The sequence below is a fragment of the Myotis nattereri genome (assembly GCF_964212035.1).
Source record: "Myotis nattereri genome assembly, chromosome: 3".
NCBI classification, from domain to species: domain Eukaryota; kingdom Metazoa; phylum Chordata; class Mammalia; order Chiroptera; family Vespertilionidae; genus Myotis; species Myotis nattereri.
In genome coordinates, this window is record NC_138077.1 from 174,565,704 (window position 1) to 174,592,576 (window position 26,873).

The 26,873-nt window shown below is 45.7% G+C and overlaps 1 protein-coding gene across 8 annotated transcripts in view; it reads right to left on the reverse strand.

Moving 5' to 3' along the window:
* Positions 1–1,438: 1,438 nt before the first annotated feature.
* The window catches only part of FGGY (FGGY carbohydrate kinase domain containing), a 412,099-nt gene continuing 386,664 nt past the window's right edge, over positions 1,439–26,873 (reverse strand). For all 8 annotated transcript variants that reach the window (XM_081087572.1, XM_081087570.1, XM_081087567.1 and 5 more), the window contains 2 exons: positions 10,877–10,938; positions 1,439–1,670 (listed from right to left, as the gene is read on the reverse strand). In XM_081087572.1, coding sequence (XP_080943698.1) covers positions 10,880–10,938 — 59 coding nt within the window. In that variant the 3' untranslated portion in view covers positions 1,439–1,670; positions 10,877–10,879. The remainder of the gene's footprint in view (positions 1,671–10,876; positions 10,939–26,873) is intronic.

The window sequence follows — 26,873 nt, forward strand, 5'->3', positions numbered from 1 at the left end:
CTCCTCTGACTGCTCCATGCTCCCTGGCAGGAGGCACCTTCTCCTATTGGGCACCTCTCACCATGTGCTGTCATGAATTTGCTCCTCTCCATCTCTCATTAGACTGGGAGCTCCCTGAGGGCAGGGACATGTTTTATTTATCCCTGTACCCCGGCGAGCACCTCAGTACCTGGCCCAGAATCTGTATTCTAAATGATTTTTGTTGACTGTTGTATTGGACTTTTCTTTGATTCCTGCTGACTTGTTTCTAAAGTCCCATATACCCTCTACCCAAACTCATCTGAACTGTGACATTAGCACTTACTCTTGGGTCTGAAATGGTGTGATGTGCATATTATGTTATCAGCTAAAGCAACTATTTTTTTTTAAATACTTGCCTACATCAGAAGCTTTTAGTCATCCTGTTTCTTTTGTTTCCTTTAATCTTGAAATTTTTCATAGCCTTTCTGTGTCTTTATGACATAGACATTGCTGAAGAATATAGTGCATTAAACGAATAGAATGCTGCCCATTTGGGGTTTGTCTGATGCTTCCTTATGATGAGATTCAGGCTTTGCATTCCCAGCCAGTGTGATGCTATGTCCTTCGCAGGCTATCACATCTGGAGGCGCAGGATGTCCATCTGCCCAGCTGCAGTTAATTCTAATCACCCAATCAAGATGCTGTCCCGTTTCTTCCCTGTATAGTTAACATTCCTTTTCCTCTTGTAACTAATAATAAACAAGCTGTGAGGAGACATTTGAAGAACATGCATACATCCTGTTACCCATAGAAATTCCCTCCTGGACCCACCGATGATTCCTGCCTGTACCTATCTTTAATATGATGATTGCAAGATGACAATTCTGCAATTCCATGCAATATCTGATTCTAGACTGGATCCCGTATAGGAGGGAGAAAAATGCCATACAGGATATTACTGAGTTATTGACAAAACTGGAATATGAATGGCAGATTAAATAAAAGTGCTACATAAAAGTTAAATAGACTGAAATGTACTCTCAAATGACTCATTAAAAATGTGTGTGGATAGACATACATACATGTGCATATGTGTGTGCAAGCGTGTGGAGAGAACACACAAACGATAAAGCAAATGAGGTAAATGTTAAAATATAAAAATTAGGTGCTTGGGTGTTCCTCTGTGTAATACCTATTTTTGCAACTTTTCTGTAAGTTTGAAATTATTTCCAAAAAACTTAACAACAGCTTTTAGCCACCTATAGAATAGACATTAGATGTCCTACCTAAAGCTATGTAAGTCTTCCATCTAATGACTGACATTCAATCAATTAATAAGCACACGTTTCCCCTGGCCCGAATGATCCCCAAACCTAGTCCTATAGGAGATCCTATGACCCTATGTGAAACTTTTGTCTCCATGTCGGTGCCTGTGGAAACTACCAAGCAAACAATGGTGAGATGAAAGCCTCTAGTTCTGGTTGCACATGTCTTGGTTTTCTTTATTGAAAGGCAATACAGAGATGGAAAATATGATACCTAAGCGGTCTTGAATAGAAGAGGAAGTGCCAGAGGTCCCTGGTGCAATGCCTCACGGCCTTCCGACACAGGCACCTGCAAGCTCTGCTCAGACCCCTTTCATGATGGCTGCGTACTCCTTCTGGTGCTCCACCAGCTTCAGGAACACTTGATATTTCTTGTCATAATATCTGTGGGAGACAAAGGAATATACTGAGTCACCTCAGACAAGCAGTTCTGCAGCTTCCCCTTACATTTAGAACGGGGGTATATCTGTGATGGGTTTGCAGACGCCTCCCAATTATTCAATGCTCACACCTTCCTGAGCAATGGGTAGCATTACCTCTATGACCTCTAACCTACATGGAGTGGTATTATCTCCATTGTAGAAGCAAAAACATTTGCTCAGAGAGGCGCATATAAATAGCCCGGCCAGTGTGGCTCAATGATTGAGTGTCGACCTATGAAGTAGGAGGTCGTGGTTTGATTCCGGTCAGGGCACATGCCTGGATAGAGGGCTTGATCCCCAGTAGGGGCCATGCAGGAGGCAGCCAATCAATGATTCTCTCTCATCATTGATGTTTCTATCTCTCTCTCCCTTTCCCTTCTTCTATGAAATCATCAGGAAACATTCCATTATATACACACACACACACACACACACACACAACCCAGGGACTTCTTTAAAAAAATAACAAAACACAAAAAATGGAGTAGTATAAATAAAAATCAGCAGGGCTGGGATTCACACTCAGGTCTGTCCATCTGAAAGCCTCCTCTGTGATGTACAGGCTGAACACAGGTCCATTCACATTCCCAGCTTTAATACATACTTCGTACATGACTAGTCCCAGGTTGGATGACTGGGTAAAAACCACAGCCTCACCTGGGACAAGAGGAAACTTTTTAATCACCCTTTGCGGATTCCACGCCTACATTTCCTCTGCAGACTGCTCTATCTGGGAGTGGAGCCCTAGAATCATGAGACTCACGCCTTTCCTGCAGGCGTCCTACAGAGGACCTTGCCCTCCAGTACTCTCCAGCTGACTCTTCAGGGAGACCTGTCAAAACTTGGGGTTGGCCATGAGTCAGATGGCAGGGCAGCCCAATCCTGAGAGAGACAAGGCAGCTTGAAGACTTGCACTCTGTCCTTACTCCTCCCTCCTGGGAGGAGCTGATTGGGGGCAAAGGGTTGATGAAGCCAGGTTAGTGTGTCTTGGGGTGCTCTGAAGGGAAGTCTCATGAGGGAACGTTGGTGCTAGCTCGAGAATTGCGAGGGGAGAGATTGTAAGAATAGCCCTGGAACTTCTACTTGTCAACATGCTGACGAGAGTAATGTAATAGGAGTCCCCTCCCTCCAAGCATTTCTACCTTAAGCTTTATGGTCACTCAAGAGCTGTGCCGGGGCCAAACACAGCTTTAGGAGCTGGGCTCAAAAGCCTTGGTTTGAATCGCAGCTTGGACTTTACTTGCTGTGTGACCTTGGATACGGTACTTAATCCTTTTGTGCCTAAATGTCCCCATTTAGAAATGAGAGTAATTATAGGGCCTACCTGAAGAGCTGCAGTGTGAATTAAATGAGGTAACCTATGAAAAGCACTTACTAGTAGCATACTGCCTGGCTCACAGGAAGTGGTACCAGTGATAGTTATGGTGACTATTTAAAAAAAAAATTAACATTCCAGTCTGGTAGGTGTGGCTGCTCAGTGGTTGAGTGTCAACCTATGACCCAGGAGGTCACGGTTCGATTCCCGGTCAGGGCACATGCCCAGGTTGTGGCCTGATCCCCAGTGTGGGGCATGCAGGAGGCAGCCAATCAATGATTCTCTCTTATCATTGATGTTTTTATCTCTCTCTCCCTCTCCCTTCCTCTCTGAAATCAATAAAAATGTATTTAAAAAATAAGAAATTAACTTTCCAATATTATCATTAATCTAGTTGTGTGTGGGTTCTACTAAAACTCACTCTGAGGGTTTCCAAATTATCTATATTATAAAATGCCTGTGGCCCTAATGCCTTAATGATCAAAGACCAGCATGAGTGGGCAGGGCTGTGAGCATGGCGAGGCCATGCAGTGGGTGGGGCCGTGCGATTTTGTGTGCTGGGCTTCTAGTTAATTATATAATGATGCTGGGGATGGCAATTTTATCCTTTTAATGATACTCAATAATTTAATGCTAAGCAATTCTTTCACTCTCTGAGATGAACTTCCTAACTTGGGGATCTCAAAACTGCTATGAGAGCTTGGCCCAGTAACAGGTCTCATGCATAATTCTAATGCTGATAATGCTGCAGCAACTCTATTGGCCTCATTTTGTACAGTGGGGAAGACATCAGCTTTGCAGGAAGAGGAACTGGGGTGACTTTGGGCAACTTTTTATAATTGTCTAAGCCTCAATTTCCCTGCTTTAAGAGGAAGATAACAGTTTGAAACAAGAAAATATGATACGTTCCATGAGCTGTCAAGTACTAAGAAATGTGAATGAATGCTCTTAAATAGTTTTATTATCTTAGAACACCAAGAGATGGATGTTTTTCTTTTCTTTTCTTTTTTTTTTTCACAATGAGAAGCTGAGGTCCAAACCATGTTTCCCCACCAGTGTTTTTTATTCTTCTTTTTCTTTCTTTCTTTTTTTTTTTTTTTGGTAAAATACACATAATGTGAAATTTTCCCACTTTAACCATTTTTAAGTGTACAGTTTAGTGGCATTAAGAACATTCTCATTATTGTACAATCACACAATAATTCCTCCACTGAATTCTTTTCATCTTTAAAACTGAAACTCTATACCCATCCTATCTAATAATAGAGAAACATGGTAATTAGCCGTAACTTCACTACCCTTCCCATTGGCTAATCAGCAAAATATGCAAATTAACTGCCAGCCAAGATGGCAGCCGGCAGCCAGGCAATTGAAGTGAACATGAGGCTTGCTTGCTCCAGTGATGGAGGAAGCCAAGGTTCCCCGCCTGCCACTGTCCGGCTCTGAGCTCCTGAAGCAACAGCTCCAAAAGATACAATGTTTCAATTATAGAAGCTAAACGATGGCGGTCAATTTGCATATACCAGTTGTGAGGGAAGACTGAGGACAACATGGAGGCCAAGCGGTACAGAAGGGAGCTAAGTAGGGGCCTCGAGGACAGAAACAGAGCCAAGGCTGCGGAGGTGGGAGGCGGAGGTGGGAGGGCAAGCCCAGCCGTGGCTGCGAGCGGGAGGGGCAGTGGCTTGGAGGGGAAGGGGCAGTGCCTGGGAGTGGGAGGGGAAACCCACCACAGCGCTTGGGAGCGGGAGGGGAAACCCGCCACAGCGCTTGGGAGCAGGAGGGGAAACCCACCACAGCGCCTGGGAGCGGGAGGGGAAACCTGCCATAGCCCCTGGGAGCAGGAGGGGAAACCCAGCAGGAGCGGCTGGGAGCGGGAGGGGAAACCCAGCCACAGTGGCTCGGAGTGGGAGCGAAGCCCACCTCAGCGGATTTTGCTCCCCTCTCTGCTTCGCTCCAGCCGCTGGAAGCCCTATTCTTGCTGGAATCTTCCTGCAATGGGCCTCTAGTGTGTATGTGTGTGTGTGTGTATATATATATATATATATATATATATATATATATATATATATAAAACCCTAATATGCAAATAGACCGAACAGCAGAACAACCGAACAACCAGTCGCTACGATGTGTGCTGACCCCCAGGGGGTGTATGTGGAGTATGGCAGGCAATGGCAGCAGGTGGCAGAGCTCAGAACATGGTGGGTGTAGGCCACAGACTGATGGTGGAGCAGGTAAGCAGGGGCACCAGATTAAGGCGGGGTGCCGGTTGCTGTCATGGGGTGAGCCTCTGGTGGTTACTGAAAATTCTTTGCTCTCATGTGCTGCAATCTTGCCTGGTGCTCACACCTGCTGCAGCGTTGGTCCTGCTTGCACCCGCTGCTGGCATCCTGTGCTGGTCCTGATCGGTCAGTGCCATCAGCAGGCGCGAGTGGTGGCTGCTGGCTCCGATTGCCCCTCAGGGCTTCTCCATCTCCCCCTGCTCCTGAGGGGCATTTGGGGCTGGCAGCCACCTCTCACATCCGCTGCCAGCGCCAGTCCCACTCGCACCCACTGCTGGTGCCCAGGGCAGGTCCTGATTGCCCCTGAGGGCTTCTCCAGCCCCCTGCTCCTGAGGGGCGATCAAGGCAGCAACCAACACTTCTGCCTGCTGCACCCACTGATGGCGCTGGCCCCAATCGCTCTGCGCCATCAGCGCATGGGAGTGGCAGCAGCAGGAGCAGGGTAGCAGTGGGAGGGGCTGGGCAGGGGCACAGAGGATGGGCCAAGACCCTCCCCTGTGCCCACCACAGCCTCGAGGCCCACAGTTCCTTTCAAGGTGCATGAATTCGTGCACTGGGCCCCTAGTTAAACAATAACTCCCCCTTTCCTTCTCTCCCTAACCCCTGGCAATCACGTTCTACTCCTTTTCTCTATAATTTTGACTGTTCTAATTATCTACACTAATAAAAGAGAAAAATGGTAATTGGCGTACGGTGCTACCCTTTTCATTGGCTAATCAGGGCTATATGCAAATTAACTGCCAATTAAGATGGCAGTTAACTGCCAACAAAGATGGCGGCTAATTTGCATATGTAGGCACAATGCAGGGAGGCAAAAGGGAAAGCAGGAAGAAGCCCCCTGCCACTAACAGTGATCAGAAACCCAGGGGGGAGCTAAGAGCTGGGGGGCAGGGCAAAGGCGGCCCTGGGGCCGCCTTTGCCCTGCCCCCCATCCATGATCAGAGAATCAGGTGCCTTTGCCGCCCTGGCCAGTGATAGCAGGAAGTAGGGGTGGAGCCAGTGATGGGAGTTGGGCACGGTCAAAGCTGGCAGTCCCGGGAGCTAGGGGTCCCTTTCCTGGGCCTAAAGCGGAGCCCATGATCGCGGGGCCGCTACAGCTGTGGGTCCCCGCTGCCCAAGCCAGACGCCTCAGCCAGAGGCATCCTGCAGGGGCAGGGGCAGAGCCCGCGTGATCGCAGCACCCCCCGCTGCCACTGCGGTTCCCCGCTGCCCGGGCCTGACGCCTAGGCCAGAGGCGTTAGGCCTAGGCAGGGGCGGAGCCTGCAACCGCGGGGAACTGGGGGTCCCCTGCCCAGGCCTAATGCTTCGGCCAGAGGTGTTAGGCCTGGGCAGGGGCAGAGTGGGAGATCACGGGGAGCTGGGAGTCCCCTGCCCAGGCCTGACACCTCTGCCGGAGGCCTCAGGCCTGGTCAAGGGGCCGATCCGGTGATTGGTGATCGGAGGGTGATGAGGGTCAACTCCTCTGGCCAAGGCATCAGGCCTGGGCGGGGGGCTGGGGGTCAACCGCCCAGGCCTGATGCCTGGGCCAGAGGCATCAGGCCTGGGTGGGGGGCGGAGCCGGGGATTGAAGGGATATGATGGTCCCCTTGCCCAGGCCTGAAGCCTGGGTCAGAGGCGTCAGGCTTGGGCAGGGAGTGGAGCAAGCGATCAGAGGGGTATGGGGGTCCCCTGCCCAGGCATGATTCCTGGGCCAGAGGCCTCAGGCCTGGGCGGGGATCAGGGCCAGTGATCGGGGGGAGATGGGGGTCCCCTGTCCAAGCCTGACACCTCTGGCGGAGGCATCAGGCCTGGGCAAGGGGCCGATCAGGCGATTGGAGGGTGATGGGGGTCTACGCCTCTGGCCGAGGCATCAGGCCTGGGCAAGGGGCAGAGCCAGCAATCGGAGGGGTCTGGGGGTCCCCTGCCCAGGCCTGATGCCTGGGCCAGAGGCATCAGGCCTGGGCTGGGGGCAGAACCAGTGATGGGGGAAATGAGGGTCCCTGCCCAGGCCTGACGCCTCTGTCAGAGGCGTCAGGCCTGGGCAAGGGGCCGATCCTGTGATTGGAGGGTGATGGAGGTCAACGCCTGAGGGCTCCCAGTATGTGAGAGGGGGCAGGCTGGGCTGAGGGACATTCCCCCCCCCCCCACACCCAGTGCATGAATTTCGTGCACCGGGCCCCTAGTTTCATATGTGGAATCATATAATATTTGTCTTTTTGTGATTGGTTTATTTCATCTAAAATAATATCCTCAAGGTTCATCCATATTGTAGCATATGTCAGACTATCCTTCCCTTTTAAGGATGAGTGATATTACATTGTATGTATATACCATATTTTGTATACCCATTCATACATTGATGTACACTTGGGTTGCTTCTCTATTTTAGCTACTGTGAATTATGCTGCTATTAACATGAGTGTACAAATATCTCATTGAGCCCCTGCTTTCAGTTCTTTTGGGGTATGCACCCAGAACTGGAATTTCTGGACAATATGGTAATTCTATTTTTAATTCTTAAGGAACAAGCACACTATTTTCTACAGTGGCTGCACCATTTTCATTTCTACCAACAAGGTTCCAATTGCCCCAAATCCTTGTCAACAGTTGGCATATATACATATATTTTGATAGTTGCTATAATAATGGATGCGAGATATCTCATTATATTTCAGATTTGCATTTTACCAATAATTGGAGGTACTGAGCATCTTTTCATGTCTTCATAGGCCATTTACATACCTTCTTTGGGAAAATGTCTATTCAAGTCCTTTACCTATTTTAAAAATATGTTTTTATTGATTTCAGAGAGAGGAAGGGAGAGGGAGAAGAGAGATAGAAACATCAATGATGAGAAAGGATCATTGATCGGCTGCCTCCTGCACAACAACACCTACTGGGAATCGAGCCTGCTGTTAGGGCATGTGCTCTGACTGGGAATCGAACCAGCGACCTCTTGGTGCATGGGTCAATGCTCATTCAACTGAGCTATACTGGCTGAACCATTTGCATATTTTTGATTTGAGTTGTTTGTTTTGTTGTTGAGCTTTAGGAGTTCTCTAGATATTCTGGGTATTAATCCCTTATGAGATATATGATAGGCAAATATTTTGCTCATTCTGTAGGATGCTTTTTTGTTCTGTTCATGATGCCTTTTGAGGAACAAAATTTTCTCAGGCACTTGTAAGGGACTGCTCTAAGACCACAGGTAAATATGGGTAAGATTTGGGATCCTCTTAAACGATATATTGAACCATAGTCACTAAATAATACTTTCTGTGATGCTAACTTTTAAAATCAAGCGAATCCCCTCTCTTCCAAATTCTCTCCATACTCATTCAGCTGCTCCTGTGTGGTACAGACCGAAGTACATGTTCCCTGTAGATAATAATGTGACTTGAGTCAAGGAAGAGATGTGCCAGTTGCTCAGGGGGACTGGGTCCCTTTCTACTTGCAAATCTTCAGGAAGCCTGCAGATGGTGCTAGAGCACTGTGTCATAGGCAGTTTCCCAGCTGACAGCCAGAAGCTAAAGATTCTTTGCAAAAGGAGCACATGGGTTTACTGGGAGAACTTAAAAACAGACTTCCCGCGCTAGCTGGTTTGGTTCAGTGGATAAAGCATATTCCTGCAAACTGAAGGGTCCTGGGTTTGATTCCGGTCAAGGGTACAAGCCCACGTTGCAGGATCAATCCCCAGTGGGGGTGTGTAGGAGGCAGTCGATCATCAGTGATTCTCTCTCATCATTAATGTTTCTATCTCTCTCTCCCTCTCTGAAATCAATAAAGACATATTAAAGCAAAAAAAAACAACAACAAAAAACAGACTTCCCTCTAAAGTTGTGGAGAGTCAGTGAAGAGACGGGAAAGATTAATCTGTTTTTAATTTCAACAAAAGGATGCTGCTAGCCCATGGCTCCCCTATATTGGAAACTCTGATCTCTCATTGTTCCTGAGTTGAGCTCCCCAATGTTAGGTCCTCTCAGGCTTGTATTTAGAGAGGAGTAACCCAGGTGAGAGATGAAGTTAGAGAGGAGTAACCCAGGAGAGAGAGGAGTTTATATTTGTAGTGTTAACAGCACAACTCCATTTGGAGACCTTCTTTAAGAAAATAAAAATACTCTCTCACATCCATGTTTCTCTCTCTATCTCTTTCCTTCCCTCCTTCCACTCTCTCTAAAAGTCAATGGAAAAATATCTTTGGGTGAAAATTAAAAAAAAAAAAGAAATAAAAATAAACTGGATTACTTTGTAAATACTGGTGCTTTGCCTGTCCATTACATAAGGTGAAATTTGCTTTTATGTCTCCATCTCAAATACTTCTCCCAAATTATAAAAGGTCTCTGCACAACTCTCCATCATTTTTCTTTTTCTTTTTGTTAATCCTCACCTGAGCAGGACATGCTCATGATGAGAGAGAGAGAGAGAGAGAGAGAGAGAGAGAGAGAGAGAGAGAGAGAGATTGCTTCCTGTAAGCACCCCAATGATTGGGGATTGAACCCACAACCTAGGTATGGGCCCTGACCTGGAATCAAAGTCACAACCTTTTTGTGTATGGGGCGATGTTCCAACCAACTGAGGCACCTCGCGAGGGCTGTTTGTCTTTAGACTCACTACCAGTGACTTAGGTCTTTTCATCTCTCACCTGGGTTACTGATGAAGCCTTCCACCTGATCTCTGCTTCTACCCTTAGGTCCTCCAATTCATCCTCTAAGGGAGATCTTTCTAAACTCTGCATCTGACCAGGTCCATTCAGCATCTCCATTCTGCCTGTAGGAGAAGCCTGAGGTCTTTAGCAGGGCCTCAGACTCCCCAGGGCATGAGCCCACCTACTCCCTGACGCCCAGGTTCATAGCCTGCCATTCCCCATCTCATACTGTGCATTTCAGAATTATGTGTTTATAGAAGTTAGCTGACATACCATGCTGCTCTCACCTTTATTACTTTGCATGTTATTCCCTCTACCGAGAATGTCCTTCCCTGTCTTGTTCATCTAACAATTTCTTTTAAGCATTTAAAGTCAGCTAAGACCTAACCTCCTCTCACCCCCAGGGTCCCATTCCTTAATTCCTTGGACAACTGTGTAGAACTTACCCTTTGTTCTGAAATGATCTTTGTGCATAAATAAGATTGTGTCTTATTCCCCTCTAAAGCTATGGCTAATGAGCATAATGCCTTAAAGTAGAAGCTCAATAAATTAGTGGTTTGCGACTGGGGTTAAAGTACTGATCAAGGTCATGATGTAGCCTTCAATGCCAAGTGATGCAAAGGGTAAAAGAATGGACAGATGCTACTGTGTCCTTTGACAGAGATATAAGAGATCCATGTTTTAGAACCGAGAAGGGCAGATTTGCTGCTAATGACCTAGACAAAAGAGCATTGGCCTGATGTTCAGAAGTTTGTATCTGACCCCCAGGTCTGGCCCTACCTCGTGATTGGAGGTAACTGAAAGTGACTCTAGCTCTCTGGGACTTAGTTTTACCAACTATTGAAGGAAAGGACTGGGTTACCTGACTGCCAAGGCTTGTTCCAGCCTAGAGCTGCGTGTTTACATGCTCTCGTTCCTGAGCATTGTGCACATAAAACATAACTTACCTTTTATCCTCGAGTCTGGGAAACACAACTCTCCCAACTTTGCTCATTCTTGCCATGGCCTCCTACAAAAGAGAACATGGAGTTGGAAAGCTGAACCCAAAGTGAGGCTTGTCCCAGGCAAGGGATTCTAACTAGAATTCATTTCCCCTTAAGATATTCAGTTAGTGCCCTAACCGGTTTGGCTCAGTGGATAGAGCGTCAGCCTGTGGGCTGAAAGGTCCCAGGTTCGATTCCGGCCAAGGGCATGTACCTTGGTTGCGGGCACATCCCCAGTAAGAGGTATGCAGGAGGCAGCTGATCGATGTTTCTCTCTCATCGATGTTTCTAACTCTCTATACCTTTCCCTTCCTCTCTGTGAAAAATCAATAAAATATATTTTTAAAAAAAGATATTCAGTTAGTCCTTCCCCACCAACTCATTTTCTCTGGTAATGGGAATAAAACCCCAGTAAACACTAAAAGTTATACCTATGAGCACACAGCCTAGGGTTAATAAAGGGCTGAATATTGAGGCCTTCAGGGCATAAACAGCCCAGAGGTTGAAGCTGTTGTGACCGCTCGCAGGGCATGGTGGGAGACAATGACTTCTTCCCATTGCCTGTACACCTGGGCTTAAGATGCAACGTAATAAGTCACTGAACACACTGTCCCCTTAACTCAGGACGACAATAACTGACTAGAACCCACCTGGCCCCTGTACAGGAGGATAAACTATTTAAGGCCTCTTCAGTTCACCTTGGGCTTTCCCCCGAGCAGTCTTTGAAGCTGTGAGTACAGACATGGGCCTCTGGGATGAGGCCATTCGACTTGAGTTCTGGACTCTGACTTTAGGACACTCTTGTATTTACAAGGGAACAATCAGCAGGCAGCCAGGGGCAGTGTCTGGGTAGACATGTCTGGCGTGTACAGCATCAACGTCAACCATAGATGGTGTTGGCTCCATGGTAGGAATGAAATGGTTCCGTTTCATCGGGCAGTCTTCCAATGCTGTGAAAGCTATGGCAAAGTGAGGGGGATGGCGTGAACCCACACTTTGGAGTCCAGCAGACTTGACTAGGGAGATGGCGAGCAATAGCCTGACACAGGTCCTCAGAAGAGGCCCTGTCTTGGAAGCAGCTGCTGAGGCCTTATTGTTAAGGATGCGGTCACTCGGGGTCACATATGTACAGCTTATTATTCTGTATGTTTATTAATTACTCACTATGTAGCAGCCACTGTGCCAGGGACACAGATTTGCATAAGACATCCTCTTTGTCCCAGAGAAAGTCACATGCTACCAGGGGAGGGGAAAACGTAAAAAGCTGACTACCACACAGAATGTCAGGGACCCTGTGTATCTTTAGAACATATCCAAGTGGCCCCTGCCCATCCTTGCCACCTTCCTGTGAATTTTACACACACACTCACTCACACACTTATTATTTACCAGTACTTCCCTTCTCACGTGCCATGGATGCACTGGTTCATGGGTTCCTTATCTGCCTTCTCCACTCCCTGCCCTAACCAGAGTGTAACTACAGGAGGCCAGGGGCTTTTCTGTTTGCTTCTTAATCTCAGCACCTAGAATATTCATAAAAGGTATCGAGCCCCTTCCATGTGCCAAGCACAGCACTCAATGTGTGTACACGGAATACAGAGAGAAAGAACGCACGGGCCCCATCAAGTAGCTCCCATGGAATGGAAAAGATGTTTACCATGATCACAACAGTGTGGTAAACACGAGGTTGGAAGCAGACAAACATCCTTTTAATGGTTATTCAGGGTTAGGAATCGTGAAGGCTTCCTCCTCTGCTCATTACTTACACACATTTACACTCCGGCAAGGATGCTCTACCAACTCTTCCCCAAGAACAGTGAGAACGTTCTGAACTAGTTACCTGCCCTGAACATATTAAAAAGTACACAGTGGGAGAGATCAGGGATGCTCAGAGCAACAAGCACATGGACAGCAGAAAAGAAATGGAAGCTTTAAGTAAGGAGGAGATTTTAAAAGTTATAAAAAATTATTGAAAACGAAATCATGGCGAAAGGATAAAAACTAAAAAAGGGCAGTGCGGGGCCTTTTTGTGAAGGGGCAAACATCAAACACATCGTAGTGAGGTCGCTGGCATTCCACTCCAGGAGGATGTTTTAAGAGCTCTGCCCACCCAGTGTGTGTCAGGACGTTTTCCTTCCCAGGCATAGTTCTGACTCCCTGACAGAATCCCTGTGTCTTGCTAAGATGGCCGCGGCAACCCCATGGCCAGCTTCCCCAGGCTGGGCTCAGCTTCAGACCACACTCCAGGACTGCCTTGCTGGGCGGGATCAGGAAACCTGCACCCTAGTAGGTGCCCCATAAATGTCACTTCCCTTCCTGTGGACAAAAGGCAGGCCTGGAACTCTCTCTTCCTTTCTTCATATCACCTCTGCTTGTTTTTAAAATAAATTACTAAGAAACAAACACCAGTAATAGAGACTTCAAAAGTTTAAAAAGAGGTGACTTTTTCTCAAAAAAGTACAGACTTAAGCACTGAACTCAGCTCAGGTGTCTACCCCACAGAGAAGAGTTTTTCTAACTCATCCCACTGTGTGCCTGCCTCCCTCCTAGATGGTGTTTTTTGCTCCCACAGTGGCTTGTGCTGCCAGCCATCAGAGCATGTATGACACGGCACCGCAATTTCTTCTTAGCACATCCATCTCCCCAGCTAGACAGTGAGCTCCTTAAGACACGAGCTGCTATAATTATTTCTGCTGCCAAACTCAGCATCTGGGACAGCGTACACATTCGGGGAACGTATGAGATGAATGAACTCAAGGATCAGACATGTGAGAGAACACTTAAAATGGAAGATTTGGCTGAGATTTAAGGATGACAGATATAAGATACCAGAGTGAGCTGCAAACAGACCACCCTGAAGGATTTGCAAAAGGGGTGGCTGAGGACCCATGAATCAACTCTTAAATCTTTCGTCCACATGGAAGGTCAGGAGAAGAGCTGGATTTTTAGGAGACAACTGTGGGTTTATTGTGCACCAGGCCTCGTTCTAGGGGAGGGGTGAGAGTAGTGTCCCCCTCATAAGTCAGGAGAGCAGGTTTCACCGAGACCAACAGGGACTCGGCCTGCCCCCGAGGTGGTGGGACCCTGAAATGAGTGTGGCTCCTGTTGGAAGGCAGGGCTGGCTGGCACGTCAGCGCAGAAGTGGAGGGCAGGTTGCATCTGGGTCAGCCAGCACAGTCACTATCTGTCAGACTCCAAAAGGCTGACTGTGTCCAGACCCCGTGGCTCGCAGTAAGAGGCTGCCATGGGCTGTCTTAGGACCCATCCAACATGGACACCTAATGGGGCAGAGTCAGCTTGAGAGATCTACTGGATTTCTAAGGAATTAGGAGAAGAGAAGCAAATACTAGAACAGAGCGGAATTAACCAAGCCAAGATAATGTAAGTGAGAGATTTCTGGAAGCGGAGGTCCTCCAACAAAATCTATGACAGAGCCTATAAACATCTATTAGGCTAAGAGAGCATGCAGACCATTCATGACAATGCTGATTAGATAAGAACTTTCCTACACGCCCAACCTCTCTTCCCCGACCCTTCTGAGCACCTCCGAGGAATCAGAAAAAAAGCAAATGTGCTGGGAACAAAGTGAATGAGGAAGGAAGACTGAAGCAGCCCCCTTCTCTCCCACAACAGATCAGCCTGAGGATTGCGGAGAGGTCGTATCTCCAGATGAAAATGGAAATGATGATGACGATACATTTCTTTATATTCTCATTTCTGAATTTTGGCTACGTCTTACAACTTAAGAGACCATCAAACATGTATTATCCAAGTGACTTTGTACATATCTAAGAAATTAGTGCAACTATCAGAATTTCTAACCAGGGCAGAGAAAACATAGCTGCAAAAACATAAAGGAGCCATGGGAGTAAAAAATACTTGTCTCTCAATTCTATCTCAAGAAGTTTGTTTGTTCTAAGTGCAAGTTACATATGAAGGCACAATAAACACTGGGTCAGCGTGTATTAAAATGTGAACAGGTTCAAGAGCACGTGACATTTCTTTTTCTTGTTCTTTTTTTGTGTGTTTTCGAAATTTTCTACCATGGCATATACTGATTTGATAATTGTAAGGAAAAAAAAAATACTGCATTCTAAAAAATAGAAAGTTATGCTTATGGGCAGTCAAAGTGACTGGTGCTCAGCCTCCTCTCTCCTGGGAGGCAGGGCTCACTGTGGGTCTTTGACATAGTAAGGAGAACGCCCAGAGAATCAGCGCTGTCATCAGAAATAGCACTGCTGAGTTTTCTAATTTCTCCAAATAATTAACATAAAACTGAAACCTCACGAACCCACTGGCTGCAATAAATCTGGAAATTACCACAGCATAACAATACGGAGTTATTATGGAAATGCTGACACGTGCTAAATATAGCCACCCCCCACAATATATTTCTGTTCAAAGGGGTCTATTTGAAGTTGGCCTCAAAATTCATACTTTTGTCAGCAGGCAGGAGCCGGACAATCTTAATGTGCAGCACGCTACCCTCTTTGTTTGAGAGTCTAGACAGCACAATGAATGCAGTGACTTTTCTCTTTCCTTTCTGCCCACACAATGAGACCTTTTTAAAAACAAAATATTTGGTAAAATCGCATTTTAATCACTTCTTTTCTTTCTCTCTCTAAGGCAGAGCTATAAATAAACCATGAAAGTTCACATTTGATCGTTACTTCTGAAAGCAAGTGGAGGGTCTCTGTGGGGAAAATAGGGGCCCTGTCCCGCGACCATGAAAGGAGGCATTCATGGGGTTTGACCCTTCCCCGCCTGGTCAGGACCCAGCTACCAGTTTGCACACAGGGCTCACCACTTCTGGGAGTAGCGTTGGCGATCACCAGGCCTGTGTGGGTGCGGGAAACACCCAGTTCTCATGCACTGTGGCCTGGTTTGGGAGCTACCGAAGGGCTTTAGGCTACACTGGGGTGAGTTACCCAGGGGAATGAAGTTAAGGAAAGGAAGGGGCTCTCAGCACCCATGGAGAAGGTGGGGATTCCCGAGTGGCAGGCACATTAACCTGGGGAGGGGAGGATCCGGGATCTTCTAGCCCTTCCCGGGAGAAGGGGAACAACAGCCTTAAGACTTGGGGAGACTATGGGGGAGTCTAGACCTAGGCACCAAAGGGCAACACAGCTTGGCAGTGTCCAGAGACATGATCTACAGGGAATAACCAGGCCCTGGCACCATGGGAGCTAGACTGTGAGCTCCCGTAGGGAGGAGTGAGGTCATCGTAGGTCTCATGCCCAGGTGACCCTCACTTACAGGCACTTGATTCCTGATAGCTCAGTAGCTAAAGGAAAAGGAAAAGGCTTTCATAACAGGGACAATGAAGACCTTCTAAGCGGTGTTCCTAAAATGGCCCGCAGGCACTCTAGGGAGAGCTCAAGGTAGGTGTTGCATTAGGATTCCGGAAGAAAGGACTGGAAGTGCCATTTATATGATTTTCAGTCTAAGGAAGTTAATTAAGCCTGGCCAGCCCTTAATATGCACATTGTCACCAGATCCATTAGTTGGTCCAAACATCACACAGTCATGGGCCAGGTAAGATGTGAGTTTCTGAAGAGGGGCGTGGGAGCTCTCACCTCTATGCCCACAGTTCCCAGGGTTTGCTATGTGCTGTTCTTTACACGGCCTAGGGAGTCATAGGGATTATCTAGTTTATTTAAAGCAACCCTCACAAAATGGGCAACCGGCTGAAAAAGATTGGGTCTAAGGATTAAAGGTAATGTTGACAATTCAGATTCAACTAAATAAGAAAATGGTGCCCTGGCCAGGTGGCTCAGTTGGTTGGAGCATCATCCCATATACCAAAAGGTGGCAGATTTGATTCCTGGTCAGGGTGTGTATGGGAGGAAACCAATCAATGTTGATGTTTCTCTCACATTGATGCCTCTCTCTTTCTTTCTCTCCCTTCTTCTCTCTAAAATCAATAAACGTATCCTTGGGTGAGGATTAAAGAAAAGAAGAAGGAAATGGAGATACTTTTATATTTGGTACTAGCTCTTTAATACTCTAATGTAAAAACAATGAAGACCTAGTCAGATAAGAGCTGGGGGAAATATCAAAATTATCAAGAATACTGTCTGAGATATACACAGGCACAAACAAAAGCATTTAGCAATCATCAAAAACATACCTGGCCTTCGATGTACAGTGCACCTTAAAATCCTGCATAATGTTAGCATGAAGACAGCTGTGTTTCACCTGTTTTAATAGTGTATTGAATCCATAAGCACAGAACACGTCTACGCCCAATCTTAAGTAAGTTTCCATGTATTGAGGACGCAAGCTCAACATGTTTTTAACTGATAGGGTGTATGACCAAAGAAACATCTACTGGCATCTACTGACTTAGCAGACAACTTCCACGGCCACTGCTGCGTTACTGGTTTAACCAGCACTTCCCAGTCCTAACTCTGTGCCACGCAGTGTGCTAATTGCTTTATGTATGTGACCTTTTTAATCCTCAAAATGACTTTATGACACAGATGTTATCATTTATCTTCACTTTATGAATCAAGGAAGTAAACAGTATAAAATTGACCCAGGGTCATAAAGGCAATATGTAGTACAGGCAGAATTCAAGCCCATTTCTGACTCCAGGCCTTTGCTCAGCCCTCCATACAGGCCCCATGGTCCTTCCTGTACCTTGTTGTGATTCGGAAGCCTCATGCTTGAGTCCCCTAGGCTTGAGTTCAAATCCCACTTCTGCTACTTGTTAGCTGTGGGATCTCTTGTGTGAGAGCGAGTGTGTGTGTGTGTATGTGTCTGTGTGTGTGTGTGTGAGACATGCCAATACAATACATTGTACCTTTTCCAGAGATGCTGACACACAGCTCTGAGATACATGAACCTGCCTTCTTGAGGAACTCTGACTCATTTTACTGGAACAACAGGCTCACATGCTAATGTGTGGGCTGAGGCACATGACCCCTTCACAGAAAAACAGAGAGGATAGCAGTGTGATTTTCCTCCAACAAGCACTAAAAAATAGCTAGTTGTTCTTTTAGTTAATTTTGTTTTTATTTTTGACACAGTCATCTTTTGACCCACATCTGGTATTCTGTGCAACCTCTGTGCACTGGAAACAATAATGTCAATTTAGAAGCAGGAAGGGATGAGAGAAAGGAAAGAGTGGGAGAAGTCTTCATCATTAATCATGATATGAAGACTCAACACCTCCGTTATAATTTTAAATCCCATCTATCTACCCACCTACCTACCTACATACACACGCATATATTTTGTTTAGAGTGTTGATTACATGGGGGTACACATTTCAAATTTCATCAAACTATACATTTAAGATCTATATATTTCACTTTATGCATAATATATTTCAATTTAAAAATGATAAAAGAAAAAATATCCTATATGTGTCTAAGTATATATGTTGGTGTATCCACATTTTATTTATTTTTTACTTATATGCCTACCAAATGGGAATAGAAATTTAAATGCCCAGTTTTCTAATCTTGATGCTAAAAGATACTTCAAATTAGCCTCTTGATCATAAAGGAGTGGAAGCTCTCCAATTCTGCAGGAAATGGAAATGCTAGTGGAAAGATATTGAGTTTCAGAAATAAAAGGGTTAGGGTAGTATCTGGGCTCTGCTACTTACTGGATGTGTGAACTAAGCCTCAGTTTTTCCATTTATAAAGTGGGAGTAATCGTATCTACTCATAGCATTGTTGAAAGCCCCAGTATCGGACTCTCTGACTACCACTTCCCACTGGTCCCCTAACTGGCATTCTCATAGCAGTCAGGGCCCCTCAGGGTGGTTTTCAGGGAGAGACAAAATGATAGGCTCTGACTGAATCAGACATGCTGGGGTCCTGCCCCAGCAGGTCCAGGGGTCCCCAAAGGTGTGGACGGAGTCGGCGAAGAAGGAATGACATGGAGACAGCGTTCAGTTGATCAGCAGCCTAGCCAGGATCTCCAGCCAGGATCTCCAGCCAAGTTCTGGTCTGGATCTCCAGAGAGGTTCTGCTTAGGATCTCCAGCCAGGTTCTGTGTCCATGTTCTCTTGCTAGGTTCTCCAGATTCTCCAGCCAGGTTCTGTAGCCATGTTCCCTCGCTAGATTCTCCAGCCAGGTTCTGTCCAGGATCTTCAGCCAGGTTCAGTCACCAGGTTCTAGTCAGGTTCTCTTGCCAATTTCTGTAGTCTGGTTCAGTCCAGGATCTTTTGCCATGTTCTCTCGCTAGGTTCTGTCTCTAGGTTCTGAGGCCAGTTTCTGTCCAGGATCTTTTGCCATGTTCTCTCCAGCAAAGTTCTTCTGTCTCTAGAGAACGTTCTGTGTAGGTTCTGTGCCAATTTCTGTCTCTCTCTCTGTCTCTTGCTGTCTTGTTACATCTGTATGTATACCAGTTGATTCAATCCTATCAATCTCTATTACAAAGGTTAGGGCGTTTCTTATCTCCATTCCAGGGAGTAAAGATTATGTAGCTTAAGCATGATTGTTCATAGTTAAAGTGATTAATTACCCGCCTGGCACTTAGTTAAGAGGTTTTATTCCCTCCCTAACTTCAGGGGAAAATCCCTTCCTGGGGAAACAACCTTTCTCAGAGACCTTGGTTAAAACACATAGTGCCAAGAAGGTGAGCAAACATATTAAGAAGAGTATGCCATATATGCCAGGTCCCTTGAAACAGCAAGCATGGACCGGCTCCCGGCACAGACAGACTGCCAGGGGGTAAAGTTGGGCTGTATCAGTCACTAGCTGTATTATTACGGACAAACTATTTAACTTCTTTATGCCTGTTTCCTTTCCTAAAGATGGAGATAATAATAGTATGCCTCTTGTAGGACTGCTGGTAGGATCATGTGAGTTACTGCAGGTAAATGCACTCAGAACAGAGCCAGCAGGAAGTAAATACTCTATAAATTTTGCATATTTATTAGTATGCAAGCTCCATGTGGCCAGGGGTTCTTGTTTGATTCATTCACTGCACTAAGAACTGAGCCTGGCCAGAATGGGCCATTCATAAATATTGTTTGAATCAATCAGTAAATGAGGTGAGTTAAAGTTTATCCTTTTGGGATGTTTTTAACCACAATACTTCTGACTCCAATGTTTGGGGGTTTTTCCTCAGACCAATCAATTCTCTAAATCTCCAGACAACTGGCTGTCCTACAATCAATTTAATTTGGAAACTAACTACCTGGAGTAGCATCAGACTCCACAGGTTTAAGAACTCAGTCCCACAAGACTGCAGGTGTCAGTAGCAAGCTCAGGCCTCCCATACTTCTGCCGGACCAGCTGTACTAATAAATAGGAGGTTCCCATGACCAGCCTTCCCATCTTAGATTTGATGACTAGAAGGGCTCACAGAACTCAGGGAAGCAGTTTGCTTACTATTACCAGTTTACTTTAAAGGACACAACTCTGGAACAGTCAAATAAAAGAGACACATAGGACAAGCTATGGGGTGTGGAGCATCCATGCCCTCGCTGGTGTGCACCACCCTAGGCTCTCCAAATCCTGTGGCTTAGCGGTTTTTATGGAGGTTTCATGACAAAGCAGGATTGATTAAATTATCGGCTTTGGTGATTCACTTGCTCTCCAGCCCCTCTACCTCCTTGGTGGTCAGGGGGTGATGCTGAAAGTTCCAACCTCTCTTTAATCAGGCCTTGGCCTTTCCGGCAACCAACCCCCATGATGAAGCTACTACCTAAGGTCCCCGGCCACCAGTCTTCTCATCAGCATATAAAAGACACTCTTTTCACTTGAGAGATTCCACGGGTTTCAGGAATCAGGGACAAAGATCAAACATTTGAACTTTGTTCTGTAAGAGTCTCTCATCCCTAAAAACTACAATGGACTTCCCCTGGTTTCTGAATGAAATTCAAATTTTGCAGGATAGCCTAGAACTTCAAGATGGAGCTGTGACAATGTTTCCAACCTCATATCATGTCCTGTTCACTGTGCTCAATATGCTAGAGATACACTGGCCACCTTGCTGTTGGTTACATGAACATGTCAAGCTTGCTCCTGCCCAGGGCCTTCCTGCTTCTCTCAGGAACCCTCTTGTCCTGGATCTCTGACTGTCTAGCTTTTTTATATGATTTAGGTCCTTTTCAAATATAATTGCTATGAGGCCACCATTGGCCACTCCTAGCTGAAATGGTCCACTTCTCCCAAACGCTCTTTTTCCCATCATTTCACTTTCTTGTCTTTATTATCCTTCATAGCACGTAGTATGACCTGAGCATCTATCCTTAGTTCACTTGTATCTTTGTTGATTGTCTCCTTCCTCACCTCTACTCGTCCTTCCATGGAGGCAGGGTCCTTGGCTTTCTTCTTATTTTTTTTTTAATATATTTTATTGATTTTTTACAGAGAGGAAGAGAGATAGATAGAGAGTTGGAAACATCGATGAGAGAGAAACATCGATCAGCTGCCTCCTGCACATCTCCCACTGGGGATGTGCCCGCAACCCAGGTACATGCCCTTGACCGGAATCGAACCTGGGACCTTTCAGTCCGCAGGCCGATGCTCTATCCACTGAGCCAAACCGGTTTCGGCGGCTTTCTTATTTTTTGATGTAGCCCAAGCTTTCAGCACAGCATTAGTTAAACATCAGCTGGAAGTACAAACTTACTGAAGGCCCACTGGAGAGGCACTATGTATCTGCAACTTGCCTCATCTGATGCTCACAAGCATTTGGTGACAGAGGCCTTATTACCTAATTTGGACTAAGGAAACAGAGGCTCAAAGAGGTTAAGTGACTTGCCTAAACCAGTAAATGGCTGAGGTAAGATTTGAAATGTGCTTTAACTCATGAATAAGAGCAGGCCCATTCCTTGAGGAGTGCGCAACCAACAGGAAGATCTCTAGTGCGTGACTAGAGATCTGATGACTTCAGAGCCCTGCAAGACCCTAAAAGCTAGCTTTTTCCGCTGTTAGACAAAGTCAATCATAGTCATGATATTGTGCTTACAGGGGTAGGAAGGTGCATTCCTTGACATATGGAAAGACTGTTCACATTAATTTTGGAAAGACAATTACTGCCAGCTGTATGACCTTGAGTGAGACCCTTCCCTTCCCTGGGGCTCACTTTCCTTATCAGTAAAATGAAGGGGTTGGATTAAATTATTTCTAAAGGCTTTGCCAACTCTACAACCTGTTGTTTTCATGCACATGTCTTTTTTTAAATTAACTCTCAGTTAACAAGGGAACCAGTGACTCCCAATGGCACACTGCATTAGGGTTTTATTAGGCCCACTCTGCGAGGGAATATACCCCACTGTGTTTCTGCGGCAAAGTACAGTTTCATTGCAATCCAGCCACAGAGAACATGGCACTGGGGGCAGCAAAAATAAGAATTCTTGCTAAAAGCATCAGACAGATTACAGACTCCCAAACTGCAAGCTATCACCCATCTAATAATCTACTGTTGACTGAAAATAAATGATCCTACCCACATGTCTGTCTAAAAAGGCATAAAGTACTGCAGTAAGCTGGAACAGAAATAATAACAGCAATCTCTTAACAACAATAATCATGGTAGCTAACATTTACTCAGTACTTACTATGGCCCAGCACTGTATTAAATACTTTATCTACTCTATGTCCCTGATGAAAGACGAGGAAATCACACATATTTGGAACCTGTATGCTTAACCAAGCACTATGGAACAAAGGCTTTGGTGATATATATGCCATGATTCAAATCCTAGCTCTGCCACTTAATACTCTGTCCCTCAATTTATTCATTTTGAAAAGGGGGGCTTAAATACCGATTTCATAGGCCTGCTGTGTGGACTAATGCTTAGAAGGATAGCTATTATTGTTATTACGATTACTAATTACCTACCAACTGAAACAAACCTTATTTTCCCAGAAAGTTTATCAAAAGCTATACGTGCCCTGGCTGGTGTGGCTCACTTGGTTCATGTTGTCCCAAGGCCTGAAAGGTTGCAAGGATTCCCCGGCCAGGGCACATACCCGAGTTTGCAGGTTCAATCCCAGGCCGGGGCTTTTTTGGGAGGCAACTGATCGATGTTTCTTTCTCACCTCTCTCTCTCTCTATCTCTATCTCTATCTCTATCTCTATCTCTATCTCTATCTCTATCTCTATCTCTATCTCTATCTCTTCCTCTCCCTTCTTCTCACTCTACAATGAATAAAAATGTATTAAGGAAAAAAACAAACAAACTAAGACTTCCCATGCATATGCTTGAGTGTCAATATTCCCAGGGCTCTCATGATCATTTCCAGACTATTGTTCTTCCATCTGCAAGAAAACACCCTGCTCCTCTGAGTTTGACACCACCCAATGATGGAGATACAATCATACCTACCTCCCCTGCTGTCATCGTCAGCCTCTTTATCGCATCCCTATGTTAAATGAGACCAAGGCCTAGGCTGAAGTCTCCCTATCCACCTGGAGGTTTGTCATTATCACGGAAGATCTCAGCATCTCTTTACAAGGCCCATCCAATGCTGAGTCTCATTGGTTTCAAAATATTTCCCACTCCAGGAACTCTAGTCTCCACTTTACTTCAGCACTCACTCTCAAGCTACACCCTGAAACTGGTCATCACTGAGAGGGCTACACTTATGTCTATTCCAATATTCTAACAGCCACTTTCTGACTTAGCCCAATTTTCGCATCTGCCCCAGCATTCTTACCCAATGCCTTCCCCCACCTCATCGTGATCTCCAGAACCTCAATTCGCCCTTTTCTTTCAATCCCTATATTCCTTCCTGCTCAAACTTCTTCCATAGCTGGAATAGAGTGTACTACCTATTTCATCAAACACACCAACAAACAAGAATCACCACTAATGCCCTCTTAGTTGCCAAATTCAACTGGTATCTCTAATTCACAAAAAAATCATTTAGCCAAGATATGCTTCATTTATGGATGTACTGGAGACACTTTGTTTAAGATGGAGCAGGCCATTGGGAGACTGCAACTAGAGAATGTGCAACATCCCAGAAGCTCTCAGAGGCTGAACACCTTGGACATTTACACGGCCTGCTTCAAAGTTAATTCCAAACTCGCAAGATTCTTTGGCCAGCAGATGTGGAACTATGACTGGCAGCAAAGAATCAAAATGTAATGGAATTAAAACAGTGCATAATGATTAAGCTGCAAGGGATGTTGGCTAATCACTATGGTCAGTTTCTTGGGTGTGTTAGGTTGGTAAATAAGCAAATTATCTAAGACACAGGCCATCCATCCATCCATCCATCCCTCCCTCCCTCTGCACTCCTTAAAGCTCCCTACTTTGGGTTTCCAACTCTCATAGGCCAGAGTCACATGAGAGGTAGGGCTTGGACACCCTGATCTCACATTTAGGGCTGACCTTAGATTTGCTTACAGAACAGAAGTCCCTCTGGCTAAGCCAGAATTTATTTTAAACCTACTTCAGGAGGGAAAAGACAAACAGAGAGGTTGAATCTGAATCAAAGAGTTGGGGAGGCCAAGGAAAATACCAAAGCACCAAAACAAGAGAAGGGCTGGAAGGCAACTGTGAAGCCACCAGGGTAGGGAGGAAGCAGAGGTCAGACAGAGAGAGGGAAAGGTATGGAATGCAAGTCCAGGATAGGCCATTGTGGCTCCTTTAAAATTGATTTATAGTCTTTTCTGTACTCCCAAAGCCCTTTGGTTTCCCTCTACCTTAGCACTTAGCGCACAGTAGGATAAATGTCTGTTTACTGATATGTCTCCCCAACTAGACTGTGAGATCTAATGGCCTCTATATTCCCAGCAACTGATATAATGTGACCCTTCTATACACGCTGAGAAATGAAAGAATGAATGAGTAGATGGATGGATGAATGAATCAGGGTGTGATATCTATAGAAAGCAATGTTGGGATCTCCCTCATTTGCTCTTTTTGGAATTTCCTAACTGTTAGGTCAACAAATTCATTGTTGGGTGTCAGGCAGCCAAGATCATGGACTCTAGATTTCCTAGACTGAAACTCTGGTTCTTCTACCTGAATGGCTGGAGCTATTGGTACCTTTTGGGCTAATCTCTTTGTGTCTTAGTTTACTCATCTGTACAATAGAAGTAAGATAAATAATTATTCATAGTGATTGAGAAAATGCATGCAAACTGTCAAATTAGTGCTGATAGCTTTAAAATTTGCGTTACTTTTATTGTTATAATTTTTATATCCAACTCCTCGCCTCCCTGCCCCTCCCCCACATGGCCCAGCACTACCCAGGATCTTGTAATGTTTTCTTGAGTGCTGCTATTTAAAGACAGCACTTCCTAATCTTGTGCTACACATGACATGCTGCCTGGGCAGGGGAGTGATAAGGAGCATGGAATGAAGGCACCATTCAACACTGAACACCAGCTGATGCCTCTGTTTAATGAGGGGAAGGAAGATGAACAATGGACAGAATGGGGGCTGCAGGGAATGAAAGTGGTAGGAGCTTCTAGTTTTAGAAACACGGAGTTTATTTCTGAGTTGGACTTCCAGGCCTTTTACCTAAAACAAACACAGAAAACAACTCTGTCAGCTGTGTTTATGAATATGAGCTTGCTCTGGATTTCACAAGACACAGGGAATTCGGTCTACTTCCCTCTGGTTACTAAATTATAGACAAGCACATGATGTCCTGGAAAGGGAACTGATCTGGGAATCAGGAGGCACCGGTCTTGGATTAGTCTTAGTCTGGGCTCTGTGATTTTGAATAAGTTGCTTCCTTTCTTTGGCTCCCAATTTCCTCTTCTCCAAAATGGGAAGTTGAGCCAGATTATGAAAGTTTTATTGTTAAAACCGTTAGTTATTGAGTACCTATGGTATGCCAGGCACACATCAGTGAACCTGACCACATTGGGAACCTGACAGCTCTGACCCCTGACCTCCTGGAACTCTGAGGCCACTGAGGAAATACAGGTGTGATTGGAGAGTCTCAGAGAGAGAGACCAGACTAGACTGGGGGCTTAGGCAATGGGAGATGGAGGAACCTCTGCAAATAGGTGGAGCATTTCTTCCATTTTAACAAACGTGAGGGTCATTTGTTTTATGCAAAACACCATGCTAGGAACTAATTGATACAGGGCAGGTATTACCCCCATTTTACAGAGAAGGAAGACAAGGTTCAGGAAAAGTAAGAAAGCTGCTCAGGGCCACAAGCTGCTAAGAGGACGTGCAGGTTCCAAGCCCTGGTCCTTCTGTGTCAGGAAGCTCAAGAGCCTTCACACTAAACTGAGCCCCAAGTACACTCCAGGAAAAGAAATCAAGATGACTGCTTACAAAACAAGAACTAGGTCTCATCCTCTTTCATTCATGCAGTATGCAGAAGGGGGGCTGCCTCTCTTGGGTTCCCCCCCATAGGCACCTCCGCTCAGGAGCTGAGAGGAGGGAAGACACGCACTGGGGCCTTGCGGACTAAGCTGTAAGACTGGAAACCCAGCGCCAGAAGCAGAGAAGGAAACGGAACGAGGGAAAGTGGGTGTGGTGGGGTGTCAGTGTCAACTCACCCCCAGCCTCTGGGTTTGCGATGAGCACACTGAGGACCAGAGCGGATATCGAACTTGTCTGAATTCACACCATCTACCAATGGAGAGAAAGCCCCCATACCCAGGCCTCTTCCCTAGGACCACCCAAATCAAGTGAGCCTCCTCCGTTCAAAAAGAAGAACCGCCGAGAACCATAATTCTGTGCCCATCTCAGAGCCACCCCGGGCTATGCTAAAGGAATGGGCACTGCAGAAACGTTCTCACGAAAACTCCCAGCTGAACACACAAAGCAGCGGGCCTCCAGGGAACAGTGTGAGGATTGTCTGCAGGGATCTATGCTGCTGAGGTTACAAAAATCACAATATATGAATAGAAGAACATATGGAAGACATCAGCAAAGCCCTCGCCTTCTTCCCATATGTAAACTCGGCCTTCGCTTAAAGTCATTAAGCAAACACAGATGCAGCCAAGCCAGGCACCAGATGGCAAACGAGAGTTGGAATAAAAGGTAAAAAAAAAGCTTTTGGTGTTTATTCAA